At 44.2% G+C, this 15,223-nt stretch overlaps 1 protein-coding gene across 4 annotated transcripts in view; it reads left to right on the forward strand.

The window, feature by feature from the left end:
- GHR (growth hormone receptor) overlaps positions 1-15,223 on the forward strand; it is a 489,978-nt gene that overhangs the window by 344,859 nt on the left and 129,896 nt on the right. For all 4 annotated transcript variants that reach the window (XM_073584315.1, XM_073584318.1, XM_073584314.1 and 1 more), the window contains one exon: positions 3,754-3,834. In XM_073584315.1, coding sequence (XP_073440416.1) covers positions 3,765-3,834 — 70 coding nt within the window. In that variant the 5' untranslated portion in view covers positions 3,754-3,764. The remainder of the gene's footprint in view (positions 1-3,753; positions 3,835-15,223) is intronic.

The following is a 15,223-nucleotide window of genomic DNA, read 5'->3' on the forward strand; positions in this document are numbered from 1 at the left end:
ACTTGCGCAGTCTATAAAGGCTTCAGAGTGATGCTTAGAGCGTTATATTATACATATTTATATTTATATTATTACTTTCCCACTGTAGAGCAGCAGGAACTACAGAAAATAATGAGAGGGATAAGATGGCTGACCTCAGTGCCTCTGCTCATCCTGCAGCTGCCGGACATCCACTGTTATGTCAAACAGTGACAGACAGTTTCTGTGACTGAGCATTGTGATCTATCACAGATCATGTGTGCACTCACTATACTGAGCAGCCAATCACAGTACAGCTATGTGTTCATGTGGAAGGAGCCCAGTCGCAAGTCAAAGCCTTGCCAGGCTCTCCCCACTTGTACTCACTGCTCTAAGTCTCCTCCTCAGGCAGGAGCCAGCCAGGCAGGAAGAAGCTACGCAAACAGCAGGGGGAAAAAAAAAAATTTGGCTCAGCTCCCAGTGGTGAGCCGACTCCTGTCGGTCACATGAAAGAGCCGGCTCTATGTCTCGGTTCGTTCACGAACGAAACATCACTAGTGCACACAGAACAGCCAATGCCATCGCCGCTCCTGAATGCGTGCCTTCCCCCTGCCTCTGGGAGTGAGACATGTGGTGCACCGCAGGCCGCGTGTTTGAGACCCCTGCACTAGATGGTGGCCCGATTCTAACGCATCGGGTATTCTAAAATATGTATGTAGTTTATTTAAAGGGAATCTGTCACCCCATTTTTGCCCCATAAGCTGGGGCCACCGCCATCAGGGACTTATCTGTAGCATTCTGTAATGCTGTAGATAAGCCCCCGATGAAACCTGAAAGATAAGAAAAAAAAGTTAGATTATACTCACCGGAGGGGGCGGTCCGGTCCGATGGGATGGGATGCACCCCACCGCAGATCTCCCAACGGTAGCGGTGGCGTGCGTCGTTCAAATTCCTGCCGGACGGCGCCTGTTGCTGATTGGTCGCAGCCGGCCGGGTGCGACCAATCAGCGACGCGGTATTTCCGTTACAGACAGAATTAGACGATTATATAGTAGATAAGTTACTAAATACAGAACACAGTGATACAGGACGATGTACGAATCCTCGTATCGGCCCTTTCTCCCTAATCATTTCATCACAGTCTTATCTTTAGTATGCGTTTTCATATTATAGTAAGTAAAATGATTTATAAAAGCTCCACACCCGCTCATACGAGAAGAAAATAATGACAATGTGCAGTGACTGGGGGCCGAGCCCTGACGATTACGATCAGTCAGCGTGAAGGTAATAATGCATCACTGGAAGCGGCGAATATTTCTTGGGCTGACTTCTCTGAAGCATCAGATTTATGCGCCGTGTTCTAAAACCTGAGGAATAATATGTCTCTGAGTTCTGGCAGCAGTGAAAATCATGCCGATAACTGCGGCATTTCGTTGTATAGATCTTTTAGCTGCCATATTAATTAGGTATATAAAAAGTGAAAAGAGAAATTATCAGAAAGAATGTAATTCTCAGTACAACCAGTATTACAGGAAAATCTTTCTGAGCTTTAAGCTACATTTACACAGAAAGATAATCATTACAAACTTTGTCAATACTGCTTGTTTCACGATTATCCTTTATTTATTGGGTGAAGTGATCTTTTTGCGCAGTACAAAAGATTATCACTCTCAGAGGGGCATCGCCCAGTTTAAGGGGGACTCAGACTGCCGAGAACTATGGCAGCCTATGCGCACTGAGCGATCTAGTAAAGTCTTACTATGGTCCATCTTTGTGACAGGCCATTAAACGATTGGTCACTTAGTGTCATCGATTGCTCCATGGAAACTGAATGTATTACGTTGGTAGTGGAGTTGGTGTGCGAATCAATTCATAGGAGAATTTGCAACATCATCATTGCGCCAGTATAGCTAACCAAAAGAAGAGCCACGGATGCCGCCGAGTAAAAGGCTGTCCTAAGGGCTCCCATCCAGTGGCTACAGATTACTGACATGGCTGGACCAGGTTCTGTGAATCGATTTGTGTCCTCTCTAACTGGCAGGTATAAGTCTAGTTCACACTCACTACAAAAGATCAAAAGATAGGGCCCACACACCCTATGAGCAATAGTCAAACGCACTCATACGTGGTGCGTCAGCACACTGGTTAATGAGAACGTGAACTCCATTATCGCGGTAAGTGTTAAAAACCATATCAAGTTGTACAATACCTAAATATGGTTGGTCCCTATCACTTATGTTCACACTTCCCAGGGTATACTACAAGAAAAAAGGGCCACACCAGTGCTCACCAATCTACCTACACATCCTTCCCAGACGAGGGTTTAATTGTGAGCTTTGCCTGGTTTTCTTTCACTCCCCCTTTCAAATGAGGTCTGGTTTGGCACACGGAGAGGTAGAATGTTAGTTACCTTACACTTTTGCTGACCTCTCACTTCTTCTGGATGTTACGGTCACTTCCATCTTGTTTAACTGACAATCAGAGGAAGTGAGGGAGCACCAGCAACAGTTCTCACCCAAGTCAGAATGAAGTGACCCATTAGCAGCCGCTGATTGGCTGCAGGGCTCCCATGACATAAAAATGTCACAGGAGCTCCTCCGCCAACATCGCTGAAATAGTGCTCGCATCGAGGTAAGTATAGGCTGTTATTATTATGGGAGAATGCAGCAGTTGAAAAGGGATTGTCTGAGTAGAGGACAACCCCTTTAAGAATGGATGAAACTCTTAGGCTAGGTTTTGATTTGCGGATGTCAGAGCTGCGGAGGGCTGCGTAGTTCCTCCATGACGCTCCGCCTACGTCTGCATGTGGCCTGCACACCTATCTTTAACATTGGGTACGCAGGCCATGAGGATGTATGCGGATGCATCTGCATGCGTCGTTTTGACGCTGCGGCGAACGCAACAAAATGCAACCTGTTGCGTTCAATACAGTGTGCCGCATTGTCAAAACGACGCATGCAGATGCATCCGCATACATCCACATGGCCTGCGTACCCAATTTTAAAGATAGGTATGCAGGCCACGTGCAGACGTAGGCGGAGCTGAACGGAGGAGGTGTGGCAGTGGGCGGAGCTACACGGAGAAACTACGCAGCCCTCCGCAGCTCTGACATCCGTAAAAGTGAACCTAGCCTTATACAATGCAAAGGTACAAAGTAGGTCCATCCGTTTTACATGGATCCCCATACACTTCAATGGCCGCATCTGATCTCTAACACGGATGAGAATAGACTAGTTCTGAGTCTCGCAGACCTCTACCGTGTGCTATCCAACAAAAAAAGATCAGCATTAAGACGTGTCAGACGGATGTGTGAATGGAGCCCAAGTAGGATATTTTTGCACCATAAGCTTCTGTGGTCCTGCACTTTGCGGACAGCAGGCAAATCAATTTTGTTTTTTTTTTTTGTTTTTATTCAATTCTAAATAATTTTTAAAGATTAATTATAGACATTGAATTTATTTTTGGAATATATTTCAAGGTACTGACTGTATTTCTAAAGATGTGTATTTTTTGACAAACCCACAAGCCAAACTGTTCGGCCACACCACACCCACACTGCTGCGGTTTAGTTGCTGTCTGGCCTTTTTTTTTTTTCTAAGCCTGGCATCGTGTCTAAAAAGTAAGCAAATGAGAAAACTTTCCTGTATACCCCTTTTGCCTCTTCCTTTTTGTATTAGATGCCAGGTTAGCAGAACATCAAAAATGCTCCTCTCCATCACAACCCCGGGGTGGAAGACGTATTAATATATCACTATCCTGCTTTCATACATTTATAAGCCTCTTCTTTCATTGCAGCTCAGGCAGGCATGGCTCTTTGGCTACTCTCGGCATCGCTGGCACTGTTATATCCGGGGCTCTCCCTTTCTGCAAGTGAAGGTAAGTTGTACTCTTTCTGTGAATTCACGGTCTGTCGGGATGCCATCGTCTGTGCTGTTATCTTCACATAGGATTCCTATTGATTCTTGGTTCACATGTGGACACTAAGTGTGTAAGATGTGCCTATTATAGCATCAGCCCAGAAAAAATCATTTGTTGTAAAAAAAAAAAAAAAATTGTTTCTAAAAATAGAAAATTGCCAACAGAACTTATTATATTTACTTGTATAAAAAATCAAAACTCTTGTGTTGTCTTTTGCATTTTTGTGTATTTTCCATTCGGTGAACTTCACAATAAATGCAGTGTATTTCATAGTACAATAATAAATGGATGGGCCTGATCTGCCAAAGCGAGAGCCCCTCTTTGTAAACCTCTCCCTACTGTGTTTTATATCGGACGGTTCCAATGACCAGTGTCGGACTGGGATGCCCAGGACCCACCAGTAATCGACTCCAAATATGACATTATCCTCAATCACAAGTTTCTATAACAATGAGCTGGGCAAACTGATAAATGAATTAGATGTCGCCTTTGTATTTACATAATGATTCATGTATTTTGTGCCAAGTACTGCTCATATAACAGGATGGTGGCCCACCAGAGGATTCTCCTGTTCTCCCGTGGGCCAGTCTAAGCCTGACAGTCATCCTTTATCAAGTCCATATGACAAAACAGTGCATATAATAAAGGAGTTGTAGTTTTATATTTACGAGGGTGAGTCCAGTAATATCCACACCCCAGCTGTACAGTTTATTTTAGTCAGCTTTCAGAGAAGAACAATAAATCATTTTTCAGCAAATTTATCTCTGCTTTTCATTCCACTTTGTCCATCTGTCAACAAGCCTTCACATTGCCTCATTAAAAAAAAGCAAACATTTTAGGCAAAACTGAGTCATGAATGCACGGCTGTCTTTGCTTCTTCACCAGTCATGAATCTTCATCCTCATTGGGCTTCTTTCAGGGACATAATCCGCTGTCAGTCATCCAATAGAATCAGTTCAAGGTGTCATCAGTTGTAAATATAAAGAAACGTCCGACGCCTTATTGTGACACTTGTGCGACATTCCTTGAACTTCTCTATCCATTCATACACACTATTTCGCGACAAACACTTTCTCCATACTTTGCACAAAGTCAATAAGTATTGGCACCAGACACATCCTCAGATCACAAAAAAACGAATTACTGATCTTCTTTCCTGCAAATCACAAGTGAGCAGCCATTGTTTCAGAAATGAACTGATGTAATATATTGAAACCTGCAGAGCAGAGACTGAGGAGTCACCAACCTCATACTGAAAGCACTAATAAGTATAACCAGAGTGCAGAATATTTTTGACTCACCCTAGTACGTTGTTCCATTGTCATTAACTACTCTATAGCTTCTGTAGAGCCTGCAGTATTTCAGTGGTGGCTGGTCTCCTAGGAAAGGAGCTTGCAAGCTGTCTGTTATAGAGCCTGCAAGCACTTTTCTGAAGCTGACAAGATCAACCGGTTGGCAAAGGTTCAACTGCTCTCCTCCTCTGCAACAAATCTTCTTCATTTAGCAAAATCAGAGAACGCAGAATCTAGACTAGTGGCTCAGCCATGCCCATGGTCTGAGTGGTCAATAATCAGGAGCACACTGCTCCCCCCACAGCAGGCAGGAAGCCAGTAGGCCAGGGACAGGTGTACTCCTGAAGACAGCAGCACTGAAGAAGTCAAAATGGACAGGGATCGTGGTCAGTTGGATCGTTTTCATAAATGAGGTCCAGCATGTGTCCAACAAGAGCTCAGCTTTCCTGGACCCAAACGTAAAAAGCTGAAAAATAGGATATTAATATGTGCTGAAGACCACGCAGTCATTAATTTTGAAGACACCGCAGAAGCCGCGATCCCAGTGACCCTCGGTGAAATGAAAATTCCAAACTATAAACAGCCAACCGTTTCCATTTTCACAGATGTTAAAACCTTTCAAGTAGTAGTTGTTGGATGCTCACTAGGTCTTACTCATATATCATCTTCTTTTCTTTTTAATTTTTTTTTATCAGTATTACTGTTTGGCAAAAAATATATATATGTCCAGAGCATTGAATAAAAACTGCTGGTGAAGGGTTCTAAATATGAGATTTTTCAGAATATTTTACTTCCTCATTGTGGAGCTTTAGGTATGAAAAAGAAATAGATCATGATATCCCAAACATCTCCCTTCTATAAGATTGCTATCCTGCGGAGAGATGTCAGAGGGTTACATTCCGTATGTCCGTATGTCTCTGCACCGTAGCAGTGGAAGGATCTCTGTAAGGGGGACACATCACAGAAGCAGTGGCTGCCGGCCAGCGCTGAGCGCACACATATCTATTTAGAATGGTATATTGGGCATACACCAATGTGATTAAAATTCAGTTAGATGGATTTATCTGTTTGGGATTCATGTGTGATTCCCATACACAAAAAAACCTATTCAAGACATATATAGACACTTTAGGGGACATTTTTTAATGCAGGATTCCAGGCATGACTCTCTTAGGCTAGTTTCACACTAGCGTTACCGGGCGCAGTGCACGGCTGCAGCTAAGCTCCGCCCTGGCCATGCCCCCTCCGGTCAGCTCCTCCTCTGATCGCATGATGCTGCATGCGATCAGCGTACCCTATATTTAGCGTTGGGTACACTGGTCGTGCACTGGTATGATATTGCGGGCGCTTGCGCCCTTTTAGTACTGCGCCGAGCGCACAAAAATGCAACACAGTGCCTTTGGCGCACGTCGGCGCAGCGCCAAAAGGGCACATTCGCCATCAAAATCATACCAGTGCACGACCAGCGTACCCAACGCTAAATATAGGGTACGCTGATGGTATGCAGCATCATGCGATCAGAGGAGGAGCTGACCGGAGGGGGCGTGGCCGGGGGTGGAGCTTAGCAGCAGCTGTGCGCTGCGCCCGGTAACACTAGTGTGAAACTAGCCTTATAAAGCGCCATTGTTTTGTTTGCTTGCAATGATTGTTTTAGTATCAGGAGCTTCTCATTGCTATCTTTGATGGGTACCTCGCAGTCTATGGACATTGTATTTGCAGAGCCTGGTGGGGGTGTGGTTAGCTATGGTGCAGGGTGGGGTTAGCTCTGCTTCATGCTAAATCTAAAAACTCTGATTGTGTGATTGGATTCAGCTTCTCTTTGCCTACATCATGCTGCTCTCAGATGAGGTAGCAAAAACCTACTGACAGATTACCTTTAAAAAAAAATTTTATCATTGCAAAAAAATAAAAAGATACTATGTTCCACTGTCAATTGATGTCTATAGAATGAGTACATTGAGAATCAGTGAGCCTATTTGAATGGGAGAGTTTGTAATTCTTTGTCTTGCTTTTTCTGGGCTACTCTCAGCTGATCTTTGACCACATCTCAGCTGAACTTTGATGTTGTTTGTAGTCATAAATTAGCAGAGGAGTTCAGAGAAAGCTTTCTACTGGGCGTGACCTCACTCCACACAAGTGTATAGAGCGAGGGCATGGCCCTCTAGTTGTTGTGGCCTTGCTCAATACACTTGTGTGGAGTGAGGCCACGCCCACTGGATGGCCATGCCCAGGAGTATGCATTTCGCATATGTCACCGCCGTTCCCGGCTCAGAAACCGGCAAATCCTCTCAGTGCACAGTGCGTGCACTGGGGGGGAAATTCATCAATCTGCAGTCACACAGTGTCTACAGACTTTACATTTTGGACTGGGCAGCCCCTTTAAGGTCTCAATAAAGCTTAAAATAAAGTTTTGTTGTACTCAGAAATTAAATAGCAACCAAGGATGATTCTGCCACATATCAACATAATCACAAATGACAAATCAAAGTCAAAATGTACTAAACAACACAAAATTAAAAGCAGGCATAGCTGTTTGCCCCCTATCCAGTTTTTTAATGCAAATTATTTCTTGAAGGATATAAAGATGTATATGTTTTTGTATCCCGCACTCTGCTGCATATTACAAAATACATTTGACAGCCCCAGCATGGGGGAAAGATTACTGAGACCAAATTGCTAATCCTTCAGATTTTATCTGTCATCAGGACAGCCCTCCAGGACCACTAGATGGCTGTGATGAATGGAAACCCCATCTGAGTGTTGAGACAAACTGGAGGAATAATACGATATGTGGAATCCCTTCCTTCCCTTCCTCCTGCTCCTGGCATCCAATCAAGATTATAAGTGAAAAATAATAAATGCCTGAAATTTTCGGACACCACTGCAAGCAAAATTGTATTATCCCGAAAACATTTGCAAGTGAAGTTCTGAAAAGTGGCTTTTGAAGAAGATTTTATGGCCCAGGAACCATATCTTTAATCCCTCGAGGCAATTTTCCTTTTTTACCAAACTTTTCTACACAGCATTGATTTTAGAGTTAAGCGACGTTGCCCTAGTTTAAAGGGGAGTCTTTCATATCTTTACTTTACATTACAAAATCATTCTCTTAAAAGAGTTATTTCCGCAATCACGCAATGCCAATATTTTTTTTTACAAAGCACAGTATGTGTATATATATATATATATATATATATATATATATTGTGAGGTAGCGCTGTTATTCGGGTAGGGGATACTCGCTCAGCAGCCACAAAATCAGATGCGGCACAGATTTTCCATAAAGAAAGCACAGTCCATGCGGTTTATTCAACATCATAAACCCACAGCAGCAACAAAACTTCATATAAACAGCAGAGCGTCCATGGCAGAGTTTCACTCTGTAAACCCTGTGTTCACACAGGTTGTACAATGTCCAGCATACAGGCTCTCTTAGCCTCACTTATCTCTCCCACGTCCGGGTTTCCTCATGGCTGCTTCAGCTTACTGCAGACGTTCATTCCCTCCCCTGGGAACTCTCAGACACGTGCAGCCATTCACCACAGCCACTTCACAGCTGTTAGCCTGGAAGCTCCACCTCAGCGGGACCATCCACACTGGATCAATCGGGTCCCAGCATTCACCCCCTGTGACCTACCCTGGCCATATTATATGGTTGATAGCCACGCCCACGGGTCACATGACCCTGACCTCATCACAGGTCCTTCAAGCATTTACACACTCTTTCCAACAGTGCTTTAAACACACCCCCTGGGTGGGTTTGTAGGTAACCAGGCCCGCTTATCTCTCTAGTTACCTGGAGACTTCTCCCTTACACATTGAAACACCTCAGCAATATCATTGCTGAACAACACATAAGTCTCCATCCCAAAGCCACCCACTTTGGGATACATAACGGCCATTCCGTATTCTGCCATTCATCCTTTCTCCTGGGACATCCACACAGCGCCCCCTAGCGGACTCAGTGGTTACTACACCACAATATACACTCACTGGCCACTTTATTAGGTACACCATGCTAGTAAGGGGTTGGACCCCCTTTTGCCTTCAGAACTGCCTCAATTCTTCGTGGCAGAGATTCAACAAGGTGCTGGAAGCATTCCTCAGAGATTTTGGACCATATTGACATGATGGCATCACACAGTTGGCGCAGATTTGTCGGCTGCACATCCCTGATGCGAATCTCCCGTTCCACCACATCCCAAAGATGCTCTATTGGATTGAGATCTGGTGACTGAGGAGGCCATTTGAGTACAGTAAACTCATTGTCATGTTCAAGAAACCAATCTGAGATGATTCGAGCTTTATGACATGGCGCATTATCCTGCTGAAAGTAGCCATCAGATGTTGGGTACATTGTGGTCATAAAGGGATGGACATGGTCAGCAACAATACTCAGGTAGGCTGTGGCGTTGCAACGATGCTCAATTGGTACCAAGGGGCCCAAAGAGTGCCCAGAAAAAATTCCCCACACCATGACACCACCACCACCAGCCTGAACCGTTGATACAAGGCAGGATGGATCCATGCTTTCATGTTGTTTACGCCAAATTCTGACCCTACCATCCGAATGTCGCAGCAGAAATCGAGACTCATCAGACCAGGCAACGTTTTTCCAATCTTCTACTGTCCAATTTCGATGAGCTTGTGCAAATTGTAGCCTCAGTTTCCTGTTCTTAGCTGAGAGGAGTGGTACCCAGTGTGGTCTTCTGCTGCTGTAGCCCATCTGCCTCAAAGTTCGACGCACTGTGCGTTCAGAGATGCTCTTCTGCCTACCTTGGTTGTAACGGGTGGCAATTTGAGTCACTGTTGCCTTTCTATCAGCTCGAACCAGTCTGCCCATTCTCCTCTGACCTCTGGCATCAACATGGCATTTCCGGCCACAGAACTGCCGCTCACTGGATTTTTTTTCTTTTTCGGACCATTCTCTGTAAACCCTAGAGATGGTTGTGCGTGAAAATCCCAATAGATCAGCAGTTTCTGAAATTCTCAGACCAGCCCTTCTGGCACCAACAATCATGCCACGTTCAAAGGCACTCAAATCACCTTTCTTCCCCATACTGATGCTCGGTTTGAACTGCAGGAGATTGTCTTGACCATGTCTACATGCCTAAATGCACTGAGTTGCCGCCATGTGATTGGCTGATTAGAAATTAAGTCTTAACACACAGTTGGACAGGTGTACCTAATAAAGTGGCCAGTGAGTGTATATGACTGTTGTTAATATACAATAGAAGCCCAACATATAGTTTTTTTTGTATCTCTGTGGGGGCATTTCTTCATCTTCTTTTGCCAGTTTGTGCAGCCAGCTTTACATCTGAATTGGCAGTCCTATTCTTATCAGCAAAAACTATATTTCCCAGCAGCACCCTGCTTCTGCTCCGTGCTGCAGACCCTTCCCCTGCTTTCCTCTGTACTTCCGGATAGAGATAGGAAAATCTCAATATGGGCAATTTTTATTTATATGGATGAAGTTATCATTGATGGCTTTGAATGTAATGACTGTGACCTACTCTTCGACCAATATTCATTACGATTTACAAACTCCACAATTCATTGGTGGCAAATGGGAATTTTCCGAGCATTATGCTTTCTTCTTGTATATTGGCTATTGAGCTTTGTTACAAACTGGTTGTGTCGTGGATGTGTTAAAGGCCGTTGCACTGCATCTTTCTGCAAGAGGTCTCGTTGGTTTGCTTTGCAGACTAGTGGCCACCTCCCCGCCACTAATGACCACCCCTGGACCTGGGTGTTTATAACTCCCTACTTCCTGTTTGGAGGTGCGGGTGTTAGTTCCAATTCTCTGTTGAAGCTTGAAGCTGTAGCAGTCTGCTAGTGTCCTCTTGGAGTTTGGAGGGCATCAGCGTTTCTCTCTGAGTCTACTCAAGCTAAGTGTCCCCCTGGTTTCATTTATCCTCCCTGTCTTTAGAGTTAGTGGGATTGACTAGGGTTCCTCCTGTCTTTCCCGGTGCAGGGCGTATCACCGGGGTCACACAGGGACTAGATATCCTGTCTGGCAATAGGTGCCAAACCTATATAGGTATGGTAGGACAGACAGGGTGATGTTAGATCAGTCTATCCTACCCCAAACATGCTCAATGATGTTCATGTCTGGTGACTGGGCTGGCCAGTCCTTGAGCACCTTGATCTTTTTTGCCTGGAGGAACTTTGTTGTAGAGGTGCATGTATGAGATTGAGCACCATCCTGCTGCAGAATTTGACCCCTTCTATGATTTGGAATTTAAGAGGTAGCTAATACTTCTTGATATTTTAGGCTACTGATTTTGCCTTCCACCTTGCAAATGTTTCGCACACCCCCATACTGAATGTAACCCCAGACCATGATCTTTCCACCTTGAAATTTAACTGTTTTCTGGGTGTATTTTGGATCCATATGGGCTCCAGTAGGTCTCCTGCAGTACTTGTGGTGGCTGTGGTGTAATTCTACTGAAGATTCATCAGAGATATCCACCTTCTGCCACTTTCCGAGCGTCCATCTGTTTAGCAGGCTGTGTAACTTTGCAAATGCCACACGTTTTTTTTTTGCCTTTTGTTTAGTGCTGGCTTCTCGGCACTGATTCGACCATGGAGACCATTTCAAGGCAGTATCCTACAAACTGTTCTAGTTGACCCAGGGACTTGAGGTGACCAGGCCTGTTGGAGCTCTGCTGCAGTGGAAGAGGGGCTTGCTTGGATTTTCTAACCAACAAACGTTCCTCCTGAGCCGTTGTCTTGCGGGGTCTGCTGAACCTGGACTTGTCAAACACATCTCCAGTCTCTTAGAATCTTATTTTAATTCTTTGTACTTGACGCTGAGACACATTAAAGGTGCCAGCCACCTCTGCAGTGGATCTGGTCTTCAGCCTCTTGATAATCCAGGCTTTGGTCGCAGGGTGGATTTTTGTCATGTTGTCAGAGCTCAAGTTGCAGCTCAAGTGAAGGTCTGGGGTGCTGGGTTTCTTTTTATACACACCCACTAATTATTGGATGCATTATATGACCAGGCGACAAAACTTTTGTCTTGCCAAAATCGGACCATTCTGTGTCCATTAAATGATCAATATTTCTGCATTGATGGCAATTTATTTTCTTACCCTAAACCACATTTCGGAGGGTTTCAGCTTTCAAAAGAATAATTTATACAACCAATGGATGAATTTAACGTCAGGTTATAAGCTTTTATTTAGATAACATGGATAAGTGACATAACTTATGTCAGGCAGTGTAGGGAGGATCATAGGTGCATCTGTTTTTCATGAATTAGACATTAGATGTAAATGCATCTGGTATAAGAGGATGTTCATTGTAACATAGATGAAATGTGCTACAATCCAGCTATCAATTGTTTTATTAGATAGGGTCATTAGGGGCATCTTAGCATATTCATCCAACATCTTTAGAACTATTGAGGGATGGATCCATAGGCCACAGATAAGGAGATGGTAAGGAAAGCCCTAGCTTTCAACATAGGTACAAGTTAGTGCAGATTTAAAGTCCTGAGAACTGATCTCTAAAGCAGGGTTCCCCAACTCCAGTCCTCAAGGCCCACCAACAGATCATGTTTTCAGGATTTCCTTAGTATTTATTGCTCAAGTGATAATTGCTTTACCTGTGCAATACAAAGGAAATCCCGAAAACATGATCTGTTGGTGGGCCTTGAGGACTGGAGTTGGGGAACCCTGCTCTAAAGAATAAGAAGTGTCAGCCTATTTTGAGTCCCATTTGTCAGAATAATGAATGGATTTTTTTTTTCAATAAACAGTAAATAATGATATAGAAAAATTTCTAAAAAAAATATAACAAATATATTTAAACAACTTATTTTCTAATGTCATATCCCCCAAGTACGGGTAATGACTGAAAAATTACTTTTTGGACGCATCTCAGTATGACCATATTTCTCAAAAAGGTTTTCATACTTGATTTCCATCGATTCGAATATGAATCAATATCCTCAATTGATGAAACCTCTTCTGACCATGGCAACTAAGCAGCATGAACATGAATTAGCTGGCAGACAGCATAGGAATATAGTATCTGTCATGTTGCCTACATCCGTTCGTTGCCATGTTTTAATAATATTTTTGAGTTTTTCATCGGGAGCAGATGGGTATCAAATGGCGGTCATTGAGTTGGTCCTGTAATAAAAGCAAAATTCAAATTACAAGAAATGTATCTTTGGAGGACTGTTTGTGTGCTTTGTCATGCTTATTACGTGCCCTTTAACAGGGAACATCAAGCTGAATCGTCCTTTTCATGTTTGTCATGCCTTTTTACCATTGCGACACATATAATGACAGTTCTCCGATTACAAAGAACAGCGTCTTTCTTGTTCTGTTCTCCACAGTCGGATGGTCCTTGATGCCGGTTTGAAGGGAAATAATTTGCTCGGATTGTTTTCTGTGCTTTTTGCTGGAGCTTCCATGATCAGAGCTGACTGATGATTGACGTGGGGGCTACAGGAGCGATTGCTGGAGGGGTCAGACGTACATAAAAGAAATGTCTGGGGTTGTAACTGCTGCAAAGTACTAACAATGTCAGGGCAGGCTGGAAGGTATTATTATCCAGCACTGGTGGGCCACAGGCCAGGGAAGAAGTAGACAACTTCACCAGCGCTATCATTGGGACGGAGAGTAATCACAGCATGGTATAAGTAATAGAGTGAATAAGATGTAAATGCGCAAATGAAACTAAAAAACATTCTTTAAGTATAATCGGATAATGAAATATTATTTAAATAATGCTTGTGTTTTCACACAGGCTACTGAAGCATACAGAAAAGGCTGAGATTTCCTTTATTATGCAGCTCACTGCATGCTTTGCTGTGCAGACTGGGGTAGAGTCAGCAGAGAGCAGGAGATTTAAAAGGATGGTCTGAAGTTAAACTACATTTTATTGTAAATCCCTATTTTCTAATATATTTGTATAATAAACTCCCTGATGTTCCCTAACTGCGCTATTTTTTTCCCCTATTTCCTGTGTGATGACGCTTCATTTGAGAATCCCAATGCATCCTGGGATAATCAAATGAAGCATCATCAGAGCAGGGGGCAGAGGCTGCAGTCACTGCCACATCCCATCCCTGAAACAAAGCGCCACCAGAACAGGGGGCAGAGGCTGCGCTCACTGCCACATCGCTGCCTCCTCCCTGAAACAAAGCATCATCAGAACAGGGGACAGAGGCTGTGGTCACTGTCACAGCCTCTATCCCCTCCCTGAAATGAAGCCTCATCAGGGCAGGGGGCAGAAGCTGTGGTTACTGTCACATCCTTTGAATATTCTCTGAAACGAAGCCTCATCAGAATAGGGAGCAGAAGCTGCGGTCACTGTCACATCCCCTGCCCCCCTCCCTGAAACAAAGCTTCATCAGAACAGGGGGGGCATAGGCTGTGGTCAATATCACATCCCCTGAATATTCACTGAAATAAAGCCTCATCAGAACAGGGGGCATAGGCTGCGGTCACTGTCACATCCCCTGCCCCCCCCTCCCTGAAACGAAGCCACATCAGGACAGGGGGCATAGGCTACGGTCACTGTCACATCCCCTGCCTATTCCCTGAAACGAAGCCACATCAGAACAGGGAGCAAAAACTGCGGTCACTGTCACAGCCGCTTTCCCCTCCCTGAAACAAAGCGTCATCAGTGATGCTCATTTCAGGGGCTGTGTTTGTCCCTGCCATGTCCCTTCCTGCGAGCCGTGCAGTGTGCGATCTGCACAGTGATAGTGTCCGCTGTTTCTGGCTCAGATAAGTAGTAATCTGCCGGCAGCAGAGTGGTGTCAGAATATCCGGCATGCAGGATACTAGCGCCGACCCCCAAGGTGGTCGGTGAAAAAATCGTGCAAGGCCCCATAGAATAATATTGGTGCAAGTGCGATCCGATGTTGACCGAAAATACGGCCATGTGCATGAGCCCTTAGAGGGTCTCCTACTGTCCTCTAGTTCTAGGCAACGTTCCCATGATGTGTGTATGGTGAGCTTTTGATGTTGCATTATTTCTGCACCTATTAGGTGGATTGTATTATTTGCATTTTTTCTTAATTACATTTAACTGTGGAT

The sequence above is a fragment of the Dendrobates tinctorius genome, unplaced genomic scaffold, assembly GCF_039654945.1.
Source record: "Dendrobates tinctorius isolate UK_male_01 unplaced genomic scaffold, ASM3965494v1 ptg000083l, whole genome shotgun sequence".
In the NCBI taxonomy this organism is placed as follows: Eukaryota; Metazoa; Chordata; class Amphibia; order Anura; family Dendrobatidae; genus Dendrobates; species Dendrobates tinctorius.